The sequence below is a fragment of the Nerophis lumbriciformis genome, linkage group LG17, assembly GCF_033978685.3.
Source record: "Nerophis lumbriciformis linkage group LG17, RoL_Nlum_v2.1, whole genome shotgun sequence".
NCBI classification, from domain to species: domain Eukaryota; kingdom Metazoa; phylum Chordata; class Actinopteri; order Syngnathiformes; family Syngnathidae; genus Nerophis; species Nerophis lumbriciformis.
In genome coordinates this window covers 42,051,358-42,070,063 of record NC_084564.2, presented here as the reverse complement: position 1 = coordinate 42,070,063, position 18,706 = coordinate 42,051,358, and the positions used below count along the sequence as shown (strand labels likewise).

The following is an 18,706-nucleotide window of genomic DNA, read 5'->3' as shown; positions in this document are numbered from 1 at the left end:
TCTAACATAATAGTGTGAGAGTCCAGTCCATAGTGGATCTAACATAATAGTGTGAGAGTCCAGTCCATAGTGGATCTAACATAATAGTGTGAGAGTCCAGTCCATAGTGGATCTAACATAATAGTGTGAGTCCAGTCCATAGTGGATCTAACATAATAGTGTGAGAGTCCAGTCCATAGTGGATCTAACATAATAGTGTGAGAGTCCAGTCCATAGTGGATCTAACATAATAGTGTGAGAGTCCAGTCCATAGTGGATCTAACATAATAGTGAGAGAGTCCAGTCCATAGTGGATCTAACATAATAGTGTGAGAGTCCAGTCCATAGTGGATCTAACATAATAGTGTGAGAGTCCAGTCCATAGTGGATCTAACATAATAGTGTGAGAGTCCAGTCCATAGTGGATCTAACATAATAGTGTGAGAGTCCAGTCCATAGTGGATCTAACATAATAGTGTGAGAGTCCAGTCCATAGTGGATCTAACATAATAGTGTGAGTCCAGTCCATAGTGGATCTAACATAATAGTGTGAGAGTCCAGTCCATAGTGGATCTAACATAATAGTGTGAGAGTCCAGTCCATAGTGGATCTAACATAATAGTGTGAGAGTCCAGTCCATAGTGGATCTAACATAATAGTGTGAGAGTCCAGTCCATAGTGGATCTAACATAATATTGTGAGAGTCCAGTCCATAGTGGATCTAGTTCATAGTGTGAGAGTCCAGTCCATAGTGGATCTAACATAATAGTGTGAGAGTCCAGTCCATAGTGGATCTAACATAATAGTGAGAGTCCAGTCCATAGTGGATCTAACATAATAGTGTGAGAGTCCAGTCCATAGTGGATCTAACATAATAGTGTGAGAGTCCAGTCCATAGTGGATCTAACATAATAGTGTGACAGTCCAGTCCATAGTGGATCTAACATAATAGTGTGAGAGTCCAGTCCATAGTGGATCTAACATAATAGTGTGAGAGTCCAGTCCATAGTGGATCTAACATAATAGTGTGAGAGTCCAGTCCATAGTGGATCTAACACAATAGTGAGAGTCCAGTCCATAGTGGATCCAACATAATAGTGTGAGAGTCCAGTCCATAGTGGATCTAACATAATAGTGTGAGAGTCCAGTCCATAGTGGATCTAACATAATAGTGTGAGAGTCCAGTCCATAGTGGATCTAACATAATAGTGCGAGTCCAGTCCATAGTGGATCTAACATAATAGTGTGAGAGTCCAGTCCATAGTGGATCCAACATAATAGTGTGAGAGTCCAGTCCATAGTGGATCTAACATAATAGTGTGAGAGTCCAGTCCATAGTGGATCTAACATAATAGTGTGAGAGTCCAGTCCATAGTGGATCTAACATAATAGTGAGAGTCCAGTCCATAGTGGATCTAACATAATAGTGTGAGAGTCCAGTCCATAGTGGATCTAACATAATAGTGTGAGAGTCCAGTCCATAGTGGATCTAACATAGTAGTGAGAGTCCAGTCCATAGTGGATCGAACATAATAGTGTGAGAGTCCAGTCCATAGTGGATCTAACATAATAGTGTGAGAGTCCAGTCCATAGTGGATCTAACATAATAGTGTGAGAGTCCAGTCCATAGTGGATCTAACATAATAGTGTGACAGTCCAGTCCATAGTGGATCTAACATAATAGTGTGAGAGTCTAGTCCATAGTGGATCTAACATAATAGTGTGAGAGTCCAGTCCATAGTGGATCTAACATAATAGTGTGAGAGTCCAGTCCATAGTGGATCTAACATAATAGTGAGAGTCCAGTCCATAGTGGATCTAACATAATAGTGTGAGAGTCCAGTCCATAGTGGATCTAACATAATAGTGTGAGAGTCCAGTCCATAGTGGATCTAACATAATAGTGAGAGTCCAGTCCATAGTGGATCTAACATAATAGTGAGAGTCCAGTCCATAGTGGATCTAACATAATAGTGTGAGAGTCCAGTCCATAGTGGATCCAACATAATAGTGTGAGAGTCCAGTCCATAGTGGATCTAACATAATAGTGTGAGAGTCCAGTCCATAGTGGATCTAACATAATAGTGAGAGTCCAGTCCATAGTGGATCTAACATAATAGTGAGAGTCCAGTCCATAGTGGATCTAACATAATAGTGAGAGTCCAGTCCATAGTGGATCTAACATAATAGTGTGAGAGTCCAGTCCATAGTGGATCTAACATAATAGTGAGAGTCCAGTCCATAGTGGATCTAACATAATAGTGTGAGAGTCCAGTCCATAGTGGATCTAACATAATAGTGTGAGAGTCCAGTCCATAGTGGATCTAACATAATAGTGTGAGAGTCCAGTCCATAGTGGATCTAACATAATAGTGAGAGTCCAGTCCATAGTGGATCGAACATAATAGTGTGAGAGTCCAGTCCATAGTGGATCTAACATAATAGTGAGAGTCCAGTCCATAGTGGATCGAACATAATAGTGTGAGAGTCCAGTCCATAGTGGATCTAACATAATAGTGAGAGTCCAGTCCATAGTGGCTCTAACATAATAGTGTGAGAGTCCAGTCCATAGTGGATCTAACATAATAGTGAGAGTCCAGTCCATAGTGGATCTAACATAATAGTGAGAGAGTCCAGTCCATAGTGGATCTAACATAATAGTGAGAGTCCAGTCCATAGTGGATCTAACATAATAGTGAGAGTCCAGTCCATAGTGGATCTAACATAATAGTGAGAGTCCAGTCCATAGTGGATCTAACATAATAGTGAGAGTCCAGTCCATAGTGGATCTAACATAATAGTGAGAGTCCAGTCCATAGTGGATCTAACATAATAGTGTGAGAGTCCAGTCCATAGTGGATCTAACATAATAGTGTGAGAGTCCAGTCCATAGTGGATCTAACATAATAGTGAGAGTCCAGTCCATAGTGGATCTAACATAATAGTGAGAGTCCAGTCCATAGTGGATCGAACATAATAGTGTGAGAGTCCAGTCCATAGTGGATCTAACATAATAGTGTGAGAGTCCAGTCCATAGTGGATCCAACATAATAGTGTGAGAGTCCAGTCCATAGTGGATCTAACATAATAGTGTGACAGTCCAGTCCATAGTGGATCTAACATAATAGTGTTTATTGGGATAAGGTAAACATCTGTTCAGTATTTTAACATAAAGTGTTTGATTGTGAGGCATTAAAAGCCACAAAATGCATCGGGTCCATCAGACCCACAAACGCTGGCTGAGTAACAACAACGTGAACATTACACAAGGGTTAAGTGTCTGTTGACAGGTGTGGGTGTTAGTGTCACTACCTGCATGGTTTTCCTCTTGGTTAAAGTGATCATGAAGTTGTTCCACTCCCAGTGTTGCTCCACCACGTTGGCAAAGATGACATGGCCATTCCCACAAGCCCCGGCCACCTGCGTGCCGTCGGCCGACCAGGCGAGGCTGAACACGCTGCCCGTGTTGGGTTTCTCCAAAGCATAGGACCACTGAAAGTGGAGATGGAACATCAGTGTCACTGACGGGCATCTCATGACAACCTTAAGAAGTGTTTCTCTTTCCGGGAGTGCTTGGAAGCGACTAGAAGAGGCAAGGCAGAATGTGAAGTGTGCTAGAAAAGAATGTCTAGTCAGTCAATCAGAGAGCTGTGATGAACTGTGAGACATTTAAGGAGCTCTTGGTCCTGCCAAGCCCAGCAGTGGCGCTCGTAAACATGTGCTCTGCTATCCTCATTCATCACACATGCAGGGAGGAGGAGGATGAAAGATGCAACCAGGGGTCTGACCAACAAAACCTTGGAAAGGATTTAGTGGTCCAACCTGAGACAGGGATAGTAAGTTAGATAGAGGTGTCACATGACTAAAACAGACAGCCTTAATGTACTTTAAATAGCTAAGCAAACTGATCCCAAACCAAACTGAAATCCACGATTCTTAGCTTTTATTTTAAATTGCATTAGTGTTACCTCCACCAAGCACGACAATAATAAGGATTTGATTTTTAGTTGCGTTGTGTCGGTTGTTCAAAGACTGCAATTATGCCAAAACACTTTTCCAAAATAGAAGAGTGCCACTAGAATCATGGCATATTGTTCACCTGCACATATAAAGACCATATTGTACCATATGTCCCGGCAAGAAATCTGCGTTCAAAGAACTCCGGCTTATCAGTGATTCCCAGAACCCCCAAAAAAGTCTGCGGGCTATAGAGCGTTTTCTATTGGGGCTCCAGTACTATGGAATGCCCTCCCGGTAACAGTTAGAGATGCTACCTCAGTAGAAGCATTTAAGTCCCATCTTAAAACTCATTTGTATACTCTAGCCTTTAAATAGACCCCCCTTTTAGACCAGTTGATCTGCCGTTTCTTTTCTGCTCTGCTCGGCACAGATTCGGTGACCACAGATGAAGCGCTAGCTGTCCAAAGTCGGGACCCAGGGTGGACCACTCATCTGTGCATCAGTTGGGGACGTCTCTGTGCTGCTGACCTGTCTCCACTCAAGATGATCTCCTGCAAACCCCACTATGGACTGGACTCTCACTATTATGTTAGATCCACTATGGACTGGACTCTTACTATTATGTTAGATCCACTTTGGACTGGACTCTCACTATTATGTTAGATCCACTATGGACTGGACTCTCACTATTATGTTAGATCCACTATGGACTGGACACTCACTATTATGTTAGATCCACTATGGACTGGACTCTCACTATTATGTTAGATCCACTATGGACTGGACACTCACTATTATGTTAGATCCACTATGGACTGGACTCTCACTATTATGTTAGATCCACTTTGGACTGGACTCCCACTATTATGTTAGATCCACTATGGACTGGACTCTCACATTATTATGTTAGATCCACTTTGGACTGGACTCTCACACTATTAACTAGATCCACTATGGACTGGACTCTCACACTATTATGTTAGATCCACTATGGACTGGACACTCACTATTATGTTAGATCCACTATGGACTGGACTCTCACTATTATGTTAGATCTACCTTGGACTGGACTCTCACTATTATGTTAGATCCACTATGGACTGGACACTCACTATTATGTTAGATCCACTATGGACTGGACTCTCACACTATTATGTTAGACTCACTATGGACTGACCTCTCACACTATTATGTTAGATCCACTATGGACTGGACTCTCACACTATTATGTTAGATCCACTATGGACTGGACTCTCACACTATTATGTTAGATCCACTATGGACTGGACTCTCACACTATTATGTTAGATCCACTATGGACTGGACTTTCACACTATTATGTTAGATCCACTATGGACTGGACTCTCACACTATTATGTTAGATCCACTATGGACTGGACTCTCACACTATTATGTTAGATCCACTATGGACTGGACTCTCACACTATTACGTTAGATCCACTATGGACTGGACTCTCACACTATTATGTTAGACCCACTATGGACTGACCTCTCACACTATTATGTTAGATCCACTATGGACTGGACTCTCACACTATTATGTTAGATCCACTATGGACTGGACTTTCACACTATTATGTTAGATCCACTATGGACTGGACTCTCACACTATTATGTTAGATCCACTATGGACTGGACTCTCACACTATTATGTTAGATCCACTATGGACTGGACTCTCATACTATTATGTTAGATCCACTATGGACTGGACTCTCACAATATTATGTTAGATCCACTATGGACTGGACTCTCACACTATTATGTTAGATCCACTATGGACTGGACTCTCACTATTATGTTAGATCCACTATGGACTGGACTCTCATACTATTATGTTAGATCCACTATGGACTGGACTCTCACAATATTATGTTAGATCCACTATGGACTGGACTCTCACACTATTATGTTAAATCCACTATGGACTGGACTCACACTATTATGTTAGATCCACTATGGACTGGACTCTCACACTATTATGTTAGATCCACTATGGACTGGACTCTCACTATTATGTTAGATCCACTATGGACTGAACTCTCACACTATTATGTTAGATCCACTATGGACTGGACTCTCACACTATTATGTTAGATCCACTATGGACTGGACTCTCACACTATTATGTTAGATCCACTATGGACTGGACTCTCACACTATTATGTTATATCCACTATGGACTGGACTCTCACACTATTATGTTAGATCCACTATGGACTGGACTCTCACTATTATGTTAGATCCACTATGGACTGGACTTTCACACTATTATGTTAGATCCACTATGGACTGGACTCTCACACTATTATGTTAGATCCACTATGGACTGGACTCTCACACTATCATGTTAGATCCACTATGGACTGGAGTCTCACACTATTATGTTAGATCCACTATGGACTGGACTCACACTATTATGTTAGATCCACAATGGACTGGACTCTCACGCTATTATGTTAGATCTACTATGGACTGGACTCTCACACTATTATGTTAGATCCACTATGGACTGGACTCTCACTATTATGTTAGATCCACTATGGACTGGACTCTCACACTATTATGTTAGATCCACTATGGACTGGACTCTCACACTATTATGTTAGACCCACTATGGACTGACCTCTCACACTATTATGTTAGATCCACTATGGACTGGACTCTCACACTATTATGTTAGATCCACTATGGACTGGACTCACACTATTATGTTAGATCCACTATGGACTGGACTCTCACACTATTATGTTAGATCCACTATGGACTGGACTCACACTATTATGTTAGATCCACTATGGACTGGACTCACACTATTATGTTAGATCTACTATGGACTGGACTCTCACACTATTATGTGTGTATATTGTACATATTGCATATTGTTATGAAGGTGTCTGTCACTACATTATACTTGCAGTGTGTATATAAAACGTTGGAGAGTTTTGAAGTTGTTTAAAAGGACTTTGAAGGCTCCAATGGTGACTAGAAGGTAACAGGTTAGGTGCTTTCATCTCCTCAGTACACAAGTACGGGGCCTCCACTTCCAAGTAGTTAATGTCATATCGAGGACCCAAAATAGTTGCTGAAAAAAATAAGAGCTGCACTGCCCTGTGGACAAGAGACAGTTTGTTCGACTTCAATTGAACGGCATTTAATTGCTCTCCCCTCCTTTTTCCTACAACTCCAGCCGTCCTCACTCATGGCGGCAGGGGCTGTTTTTTATATTTACTACACGAGTGGCCACGTATTTGAGGAGGCTCACGAGCTTCAACCTTAATGAGAGACGTCATTTATTCTGCAGCTAACGTCTTTAGATGTCCCAGTCGGTGTTAGAGCACCTGAGGGAGGGTCGGAGGTGGGACTGGGGTACTTGATGCATGCAGGAGGTGGGACTGGGGTCCTTGATGCATGCAGGTGAGGGAGGGCAGGAGGTGGGACTGGGGTACTTGATGCATGCAGGTAAGGGAGGGCAGGAGGTGGGACTGGGGTACTTGATGCATGCAGGTAAGGGAGGGCAGGAGGTGGGACTGGGGTACTTGATGCATGCAGGTAAGGGAGGGCAGGAGGTGGGACTAGGGTACTTGATGCATGCAGGTAAGGGAGGGCAGGAGGTGGGACTAGGGTACTTGATGCATGCAGGTAAGGGAGGGCAGGAGGTGGGACTGGGGTACTTGATGCATGCAGGTAAGGGAGGGCAGGAGGTGGGACTGGGGTACTTGATGCATGCAGGTAAGGGAGGGCAGGAGGTGGGACTAGGGTACTTGATGCATGCAGGTAAGGGAGGGCAGGAGGTGGGACTAGGGTACTTGATGCATGCAGGTAAGGGAGGGCAGGAGGTGGGACTGGGGTACTTGATGCATGCAGGTAAGGGAGGGCAGGAGGTGGGACTGGGGTACTTGATGCATGCAGGTAAGGGAGGGCAGGAGGTGGGACTGGGGTACTTGATGCATGCAGGAGGTGGGACTGGGGTACTTGATGCATGCAGGAGGTGGGACTGGGGTACTTGATGCATGCAGCTGAATGCATACAGCAGATTGTAATGAAGCAGGACATGTGATACCCGTCAAGCAGGAGCACTGCTGGATTCACACTTACCTAATGCCTTTAACACATTGAGCTGTTTTACTCCTGCATGACTGTGTGCACACGTGTCTCTTATGTGCATGTGTGCAACGAGAAGTTTCAAGATTGAGTGCGCGCCAGAAAAAATGACAACTCAATATGAGTAGTAAAAAATGTGCGACTCTTTAATGTCCATTTGAAGGATGTGTTTGTGTGGAACAAAACTCTGACTTATAAGAAATAGGAAGAGGGATTAATGGTAGTGTTGTCCCGGTACCAAAATTATTTCCATACTTTTCGGTACTTTGCTAAATAAAGGGGACCGCAAAAAATGTCATTGTTGGCTTTATTTTAACAAAAAATCTTATGGTACATGAAACATATGTTTATTATTGCAATTTAGTCCTTAAATAAAATAGTGAACATACTAGACAACTTGTCTTTTAGTAGTAAGTAAACAAACAAAGACTCCTAATTAGCAGAGGTGTGGACTCGAGTCACATGACTTCATACTTGCCAACCTTGAGACCTCCGATTTCGGGAGGTGGGGGGTGGGGGGCGTGGTTGGGGGCGGGGCTAAGAGGGGAGGAGTATATTTACAGCTAGAATTCACCAAGTATTTCATACATATATATATATATATATATATATATATATATATATATATATATAAATAAAATAAATACTTGAATTTCAGTGTTCATTTATTTACACATATACACACACACAACACTCATCTACTCATTGTTGAGTTAAGGGTTGATTTGTCCATCCTTGTTCTATTCTCTGTCACTATTTTTCTAACCATGCTGAACACCCTTTCGCAGGTACCCAGAAAGGTTTCGAGTACCACCAAAAAAACGGAATCTCTGAAGACAGTATAAAAATCTGTGTTAAAGGTGTACAAATACTGTTTGTATAATAAGCATGTTATTTTTTTACAAATGAGGGTTAAGAGTTCAGTACTAAAAAAAAAAAGAAAAAAAAGAATGTGGCTTAAGTACAGTTTTTTAATTGAGCTGCTGCATTTTTTGGTTGGGTTGTTTATTTATTTAAAGTAACTTCTACATTTCTAAAAGGGGAGGAATGTTATAGAGTGATCTATGTTTGTCTGTTGCCATCTCCTGGTGAATGTTGGCTATAGCGTACTGGGGTTACTTTTTGGTTGGCCAACGATTTACGTGGTGTTGCGCACCTGACGTCAAGTGTGTTGAGTCTGTTCTGAAGTCTACAGTAAAGAGACGTACTTCATCACCTCGCCTGGTTATTGCCTCCAACTCAATATATTACAACAACATTGCTGTTTACGGGAGACCAACTGCTTTACGGTAGAATAAAACATGACTGCTGTTGTTGTGTGTTGTTACCGCGCTGGGAGGACGTTAATGAAACTGCCTAACAATAAACCCACATAAGAAACCAAGAACTCGCCCTCGATCATTCTACAGTTATAACGTGTTTGGGCAGGCACGCTGTTTATATTGTGGGAAAGCGGACGTGAATACAGGCTATTGACACGTCACTCAGGTCCGCATGGAGCTGGAGGGGGCGTGGCTTCCAGCTCCGCCTGAATTTCGGGAGAAAATTTGTCCGGGGAGGTTTTCGGGAGAGGCGCTGAATTTCGGGAGTCTCCCGGAAAATCCGGGAGGGTTGGCAAGTATGGTTTAGGCTGCTCGCCGGCTCCTCATCACCACTTCAAGATGGCGGCCAAATTGCTCGTGTCACAGCAGCCAATGCTGCGTCTACTTATAAGATGTCTGTGGTTATAACGTCATTGCAAACACGGCAATCTGTTGCGTCCACTGCAGTTAGCTACCTTATTCATACTTTTTGTCAAGTGATTTTTTTTAAGCAGGGTTGCACATACTTGCCAACCTTGAGACCTCCGATTTCGGGAGGTGGGGGGTGGGGGACGGGGGCGTGGTCGGGGGTGTGACGGGGGGCGTGGTTGGGGGCGTGGTTAAGATATATATATATATATATATATATATATATATAAGAAATACTTGACTTTCAGTGAATTCTAGCTATATATATATATATATATATATATATATATATATATATATATATTAGAGATGCGCGGATAGGCAATTATTTCATCCGCAACCGCATCAGAAAGTCGTCAACCATCCGCAATCCACCCGATGTAACATTTGATCAGAACTGCATCCGCCCGCCATCCGCCCGCACCCGCCCGTTATTATATATCTAATATAGACGATGCAAGGCATTAGTGAGGTTATAAAGCTTTTGCCTGTTAAAGAAAGGAGACTGATCCAACGCAGCACAGACATTCGCGTGCCACGCTGTCCGGCGAGGCGTCGGGGGCCTTCTCCGCTCCGTAAAAGTGTCCATCTCTTTTTTTTTTTTCTTCTGTTGTGGCATATGCAGCAGGTGCCTGCTCGTTTTTCGTATGTGGGTAACAACATTTAACTATGTATATATTGTAATGTTCCCAGGAACGTAGGCTCATAGACTTATTCGTTTGTCTCGTATTTATTGTAATAAGATGCAATGTAACCACACAACAGCTCCAATGTGCGTCTCCCCTCTTTCCCGGCAAAACTCGAACTAACACTTCCTGTCAACAACGTCACTTCCCTAACTTGCCCGGAAGTCCCGCCCCCCAGCCAAAGCCATTGGCTAACACCCCGTAGCTAGCCGCTACATCATATTTCCGAATTGGTTTAACTGCCACCCGCCTGAATCTATTTAAAATCTAATTTTTTTTAATTTCAATCGCCCGACCCGACCCGACCTGACCCGCTGATAAAATCTAATTTTTTAAAATTTCATCCGCCCGATTCGCGGATAATCCGCGGACTCCGCGGTTGTGCCCGCAAACCGCGCATCTCTAATATATATATATATATATATATATATATATATATATATATATATATATATATACAAATAAAATAAATACTTGAATTTCAGTGTTCATTTACAAACTACAACTCACAAACACTTTAGAGTTAGGCTCCACCATCAGAATGTGTACTTAAACTTATAAAGATCACATGGATATTATTCAGTGAGTTGATTCACCAAAACTAACCTGTTATACAGGAGGAAAAAGCACACAGGACGTTTCAATTGTTCACAGACTGGTCGCGCTCATCAGAATGACAAGACACTTCCGGTCTGCAGGCGATAGTATTCAATTGGGAAGAAACGCCCTACTGCCCCCTACTGACCAATGTGAATACTGATAAATGTGTAATGACAGCTCCAAAAACGAATTCAAACCACAAAATAAACTAAATAAATCAACACAAAAATGTGACACATTATGGGTGGGTCACATATGCATGTACAGTAGATGGCAGTATTGTCCTGTTTAAAAGTGTCACAACATTACTGTTTACGGCAACTGTTGTTGTGTGTTGTCAACACGTCAATCAGGTCCGCCTGAATTTCGGGAGGTTTTCGGGAGAAAATTTGTCCCGGGAGGTTTTCGGGAGAGGCGCTGAATTTCGGGAGTCTCCCGGAAAATCCGAGAGGGTTGGCAAGTATGGGGTTGCATGAGGTACCTACTAGAGATGCGCGGTTTGCGGGCACAACCGCGGAGTCCGCGGATTATCCGCGGATCGGGCGGATGAAATTAAAAAAAATTAGATTTTATCCGCGGGTCGGGTCGGGTGGTTGAAATAAAAAACTATTTGATTTTAAATAGATTCAGGCGGGTGGCAGTTAAACCAATTCGGAAATATATATACATAGTTAAATGTTGTTACCCACATACGAAAAACGAGCAGGCACCTGCAGCATATGCCACAACAGAAGAAAAAAAAAAAAGAGATGGACACTTTTACGGAGCGGAGAAGGGACGCCTGGCCGGGGTCCGGGACCGAGGCCCCTTCCCCCAAGAGGGCCCCACCGGGAGCCGTAGCTGAGGCGATCCGCGAGAAGGGCCCGACGCACGTCCAGGGTCACCACCGCGCCCACCGCACCGACACCCCGCCTCGTCCGCCTTCGCCGCGGCCGGCGTCACGCGCAGCAGGTAAGCTGGTAACAGGGGTCACTCCGCGCACAGTGCGCTCACGAAAGGGGTGGGGCTCACACTGGTTGATATAGAGAGCAGGACGGTGGCCATGGAAGTCGGAACCCACTAAGGAGTGTGTAACAACCCACCTGCCGAATCAACTAGCCCTGAAAATGGATGGCGCTGGAGCGTCGGGCCCATACCCGGCCGTCGCCGGCAGCGAGACGCGCTTGGAGGGGCGCTCAGCGCGGCTCCCATATGATTGCGCACTGGTGTGCGTCTGGGTCGTGACAGCGTGGCACGCGAATGTCTGTCCTGCATTGGATCAGTCTCATTTCTTTAACAGGCAAAAGCTTTATAACCTCACCATACCTGCCAACTTTTGAAATCAGAAAAACCTAGTAGCCAGGGTCCAAGGGCCGCAGGCCCCGGTAGGTCCAGGACAAAGTCCTGGTGGAGGGTTCAGGGCTTCGCCCCCCGACGCAAAATGATTATTAGCATTCAGACAGGTTAAAATGTTGCTAAAACCATTACTTTTCTATCAGTCACAGTGACTTTTCAAAACAAAAATATTACAGCAAAAATCATATGGGTTGATTGACATGTTTATTCTGTAAGCTAACTTCAATAGTTTGAAATTATTTTGACAGTTAATGCCAGTTATCCCGTCAACCTTTCACAAGACTTCAATTTGTTGATTGAAAGTATAAACAGTATAAACACTTTTTACAGTAAACAAATGGTAAAACAGTACTAAACAATTCCATTAAAAAAAAAATTGGTGTCATTATTAACTTTCTGTCCAAGCTTGTATAATCTACTGCCTTGTTCAATTGTAAAAAATATTCTGTGCCTAAAATTCACATTTCTATCACAATTATCATACTGTAAACATGGTAAACTAACTTCATTAAAATTAATAGTCCTGTCAATAGCATGGAATTACAATTCAAATGTAGTTTTTTTGTAAGCCTTTCAAAAGAATTCAAAATATGAAAAATTAATGAAAATTAATTTAAGCCATCAGACACTTGAAAAGTGGCACATCACATCTCTAATGTAATCATTTGAACTTTTCAACAGAAATAGCACTGCAAAAATATGAAGGACATACTTCTGTATTTTGGTAGTTATGCTGTCAACATTTAACAAGATTTCTTCAACTTGGACTTGAAAGCATAAATAGTATAAACACTTTTAACAGTACTAAACAATTCCAATAGATAACATTGGTGTCATTACCTTTTTGTGGCTAAAATCCAAATTTATTCTATCAGATTGATCATACTGCAAAAATGATATGGTAACTTTATAAGTTTACTTGAAGTGGCATAAAACACTGAAAGTGATTGTTCCTATAACCCCTTTGTTTTAAATTTTGTATGCCACTTCAAGTTGTCAAAGACTGCTGTGAAATACAGCCGACAGGATTGCGCACCAAACACGAAGCAAGGCCAAAGCGCATGCATGGTGCAGGAGAACAAAGGACTTCTTTCATTTAAGGTTTGTGATAAACCATCAAACTCATTCGTTAAAAGGACTCTATAGTAATATAAAGCGAGTTTTTCTGGACATTATCATGCAAGAAAAGTTTATTTTTGGGACCGCGATCACCGCGTAATGATTTTTAAAGGTTGCATTACAAACATTTAACTGTCCCATGTGATCAGCCAGTGCGATTGGAAGTCCATGCTCAATTATTGCCTCCGTAAATAAAACTTCGGCATTTATCACATCCAAAGAATCTGTTTGGGCGACGAAAAACGTTGAAAGTTTTCCACTTGTATCGCTAGCAACGGCATTAGACTTGTGTTTTTTTGTCCCAACATGGTCTTTTACATCGCTAATTCCTCCGTGTCCGATCGAAAAATCTTGTCTGCACAAGGTGCAATTCGCGTAGTTTTCACCCTTTTTTTTTTTAAATTAATGAAAAACCGTATTTTTTATCACTGCAACCGTAACCCGGAATAGGTTGATGAAAACCGTACGAATTACGGGAAAACCGGAGTAGTTGGCAGGTATGCCTCACTAATGCCTTGCATCGTCTATATTAGATATATAACAACGGGCGGGTGCGGGCGGATGGCGGGCGGGTGCAGGTCTGATCAAATGTTACATCGGGTGGATGGCGGATGGTTGACGACTTTCTGATGCGGTTGCGGATGAAATAATTGCATATCCGCGCATCTCTAGTACGCACACATCAACACACATACAGTATGAGATGAGATCAATGAGATAAGGTAAGAACAGGATAGAAACTGCTGTGGAACTAGTTACAATGCAATATGCCATGGAAATACAATGTTTACACTTTTGTGGCGGCCCAATTTCTTGCATCACAGCAGTCTTCTTATAAGACGTCTATGGTCAACAACCTATGCGTGTGCACCTACAGCTCTTGTGCGCCATTTCATGCACTTCCAGAGAGGAGGAGACTGGGAGGGACTATCAGCCAGGTGCGCCACATGGGGGGCGGGATGTACAGGTTAAATCCTGCCTGGTGACACAAGATTCGAGTACTCCAGCTTTAATACATCATTAAGATTCATGCAATATTAAACAAGAAAGTTATGCAATTGTTGAAAACTATCACCCTTGATGAAAGTAAACAAAATAAATAGAAACTATCTCTTCAGATGAGACCAAAAGGATGTGTGGATAGGCTAATTAAGCGCTACATTACTTATTAGCTTAGCCTTGTGCGATTGTGAGCCAAAAGTAGAGGAGCTTTACATAAATCACAACAGCTGGACAACTCCCAGCAAAGCCAGCTGGCTTCAGTTTGCCTGCGGCTGTGTGTGCAGGACCGGACCTGGCAGTGCAGGTACAGAGCGTAAATCCTCACACACAATAAACACAACACACATGTGTGAATGTAATAGACACTAGACATATATACAAGTATCTGGCCATAAACAGACAGCGCGCATGAAAACGCTGACACCGAGCTTCTCTTTTAAGCCCAAACTGATTCTGTAAGGTGCAAGACTAAGCAGGAGTTGGACTATAAACAAAACCAGTTGTTTTGGGGAGGCGGCTTTGAACGGAGTTTCATCAATCTTTGAGGGATTATGAAGCCTTGTAAACGTCAGCTTGCAGTGACCCCTCTACTCAAAATGGGGTTGACTACGAGGATAAGAATAGCTACAGACTTTGTTCACAACCACATCTGATTGAGAACTAGCATTGGATGACTGAACTGGGCATTATCCACAAATCCACACTTTACCCCAGAGTCAACAATTATAATGTGAAGAGAACGTCATTATTCAGTTCTTACTTGTGAAAACTAAATATTATACAGTACACAACCATGTAACTATTTAAAACCATAGCATTATCTTAATGAAGAAAAAAAATCTACTCAATTTAGATTACTGTAGATTGAAACTAAAGCAAACTGAATAGATTGCTTACTCTAGAGCAGAGTTTTCCCAACATATTTTATGCTATGGCGCCACCTTCTGGACGAGTGAACGGCTACAGTATTTCCTTCCGTTTGGTGCTTTGAACTTGGAAGTGCAAGTGTCGTTCCGTCTTCCAGTAGTCCATAGCGTTTCTACTCGTATGGATTCTTCATTTATCACACCAGGCAACGTTTGTAACTTTTACAATATAACAAAAACTGTTTATACTTACTAAACCGTTCTATGTGTGATGTCTGTCGGAGTGTTTTCACACATATTTGTATGTGCAATCATCATACTTGCCAACCTTGAGACCTCCGATTTCGGGGGGTGGGGGCGGGGGCGTGGTCGGGGGGTGTGGTTAAGATATATATATATATATATATATATAAGAAATACTTGACTTTCAGTGAATTCTAGCTATATATATATATATATATATATATCCATCCATCCATCCATCCATCTTCTTCCGCTTATCCGAGGTCAGGTCGCGGGGGCAGCAGCCTAAGCAGGGAAGCCCAGACTTCCCTCTCCCCAGCCACTTCGTCCAGCTCTTCCTGTGGGACCCCGAGGCGTTCCCAGGCCAGCCGGGAGACATAGTCTTCCCAACGTGTCCTGGGTCTTCCCCGCGGCCTCCTACCGGTCGGACGTGCCCTAAACACCTCCCTAGGGAGGCGTTCGGGTGGCATCCTGACCAGATGCCCGAACCACCTCATCTGGCTCCTCTCGATGTGGAGGAGCAGCGGCTTTACTTTGAGCTCCTCCCGGATGGCAGAGCTTCTCACCCTATCTCTAAGGGAGAGCCCCGCCACCCGGCGGAGGAAACTCATTTCGGCCGCTTGTACCCGTGATCTTGTCCTTTCGGTCATAACCCAAAGCTCATGACCATAGGTGAGGATGGGAACGTAGATCGACCGGTAAATTGAGAGCTTTGCCTTCCGGCTCAGCTCCTTCTTCACCACAACGGATCGATACAGCGTCCGCATTACTGAAGACGCCGCACCGATCCGCCTGTCGATCTCACGATCCGCTCTTCCCCCACTCGTGAACAAGACTCCGAGGTACTTGAACTCCTCCACTTGGGGCAAGATCTCCTCCCCAACCCGGAGATGGCACTCCACCCTTTTCCGGGCGAGAACCATGGACTCGGACTTGGAGGTGCTGATTCTCATCCCAGTCGCTTCACACTCAGCTGCGAACCGATCCAGTGAGAGCTGAAGATCCTGGCCAGATGAAGCCATCAGGACCACATCATCTGCAAAAAGCAGAGACCTAATCCTACAGCCACCAAACCAGATCCCCTCAACGCCATGACTGCGCCTAGAAATTCTGTCCATAAAAGTTATGAACAGAATGGGTGACAAAGGGCAGCCTTGGCGGAGTCCAACCCTCACTGGAAACGTGTCCGACTTACTACCGGCAATGCGGACCAAGCTCTGGCACTGATCATACAGGGAGCGGACTGCCACAATCAGACAGTCCGATACCCCGTACACTCTGAGCACTCCCCACAGGACTTCCCGAGGGACACGGTCGAATGCCTTCTCCAAGTCCACAAAACACATGTAGACTGGTTGGGCAAACTCCCATGCACCCTCAAGGACCCTGCCGAGAGTATAGAGCTGGTCCACAGTTCCACGACCAGGACGAAAACCACACTGTTCCTCCTGAATCCGAGGTTCGACTATCCAGCGTAGCCTCCTCTCCAGTACACCTGAATAGACCTTACCGGGAAGGCTGAGGAGTGTGATCCCACGATAGTTAGAACACACCCTCCGGTTCCCCTTCTTAAAGAGAGGAACCACCACCCCGGTCTGCCAATCCAGTGGTACCGCCCCCGATGTCCACGCGATGCTGCAGAGTCTTGTCAACCAAGACAGCCCCACAGCATCCAGAGCCTTAAGGAACTCCGGGCGGATCTCATCTAAACCCGGGGCCTTGCCACCGAGGAGCTTTTTAACTACCTCAGCAACCTCAGCCCCAGAAATAGGAGAGCCCACCACAGACTCCCCAGGCATTGCTTCCTCATAGGAATATATATATATATATATATATATATATATATATATATATATATATATATATATATATATATATATATATATATATATATAAATAAAATAAATACTTGAATTTCAGTGTCCATTTACAAACTACAACTCACAAACACTTTAGAGTTAGGCTCCACCATCAGAATGTGTACTTAAACTTATAAAGATCACATGGATATTATTCAGTGAGTTGATTCACCAAAACTAACCTGTTATGCAGGAGGAAAAAGCACACAGGACGTTTCAATTGTTCACAGACTGGTCGCGCTCATCAGAATGACAAGACACTTCCGGTCTGCAGGCGATAACATTCAATTGGGAAGAAACGCCCTACTGCCCCCTACTGACCAATGTGAATAATGATAAATGTGTAATGACAGCTCCAAAAACGAATTCAAACCACAAAATAAAATAAATAAATCAACACAAAAATGTGACACATTATGGGTGGGTCACATATGCATGTACAGTAGATGGCAGTATTGTCCTGTTTAAAAGTGTCACAACATTGCTGTTTACGGCAGACGAACTGCTTTACGGTAGACACTGTTGTTGTGTGTTATCAACACGTCACTCAGGTCCGCCTGAATTTCGGGAGTTTTTCGGGAGAAAATTTGTCCCGGGAGGTTTTCGGGAGAGGCCCTGAATTTCGGGAGTCTCCCGGAAAATCCGGGAGGGTTGGCAAGTACGGCAATCATACTGTAATCAAGCGTGCGTCGTTAGCAATAAATAATATGCTAACATGTTAACGAGTGTATGTTAGCATTATTAACTTACAATGGCATTCTTTTTGTATTGTTTTAGTTTCACAAATGTCTCAGTAAATTCACCAAAACGTCACTGTGGATTTACCGAGTCTTCCGCAGCTAGTGTGTCCATGAGGATGACTTCTGTTTTGTTTGATCAGCCGTTTTACTGCTGTGTTACAGACACCGTTTGGAAACAATTAAGGTATGTAAATAAACATTTATAAAATCTGTCTGTGTAAAAAAAAACTCATTTCACAAGGTATATATCTGCAGTTTATAGTCCAGTGCGACTAATATATGTAAAAAATGTTTTTCTTCTCAAATTTAGTGGGTGCGATTTTATGCCGGTGTGATCTATAGTTTAGAAAAGACATAATATTAAAGTACATTCAAGCGGACAAGCGGTAGAAAATGGATGTAAGAGGAAGTCTAAGTCTCATTGCAAACATATATGCCACATCACAGGTATCAATGTTGTAGAG

At 43.2% G+C, this 18,706-nt stretch overlaps 1 protein-coding gene across 2 annotated transcripts in view; it reads right to left on the bottom strand.

Annotated features, from left to right (window-relative positions):
- ift80 (intraflagellar transport 80 homolog (Chlamydomonas)) overlaps positions 1-18,706 on the bottom strand; it is a 201,988-nt gene that overhangs the window by 58,944 nt on the left and 124,338 nt on the right. The window contains exon 9 of one of the 2 annotated variants that reach the window (XM_072915026.1): positions 3,292-3,471. The exons of the other annotated variant lie outside the window; for it this stretch is intronic. Coding sequence (XP_072771127.1) covers positions 3,292-3,471 — 180 coding nt within the window. The remainder of the gene's footprint in view (positions 1-3,291; positions 3,472-18,706) is intronic. 2 annotated transcript variants of the gene reach the window in all.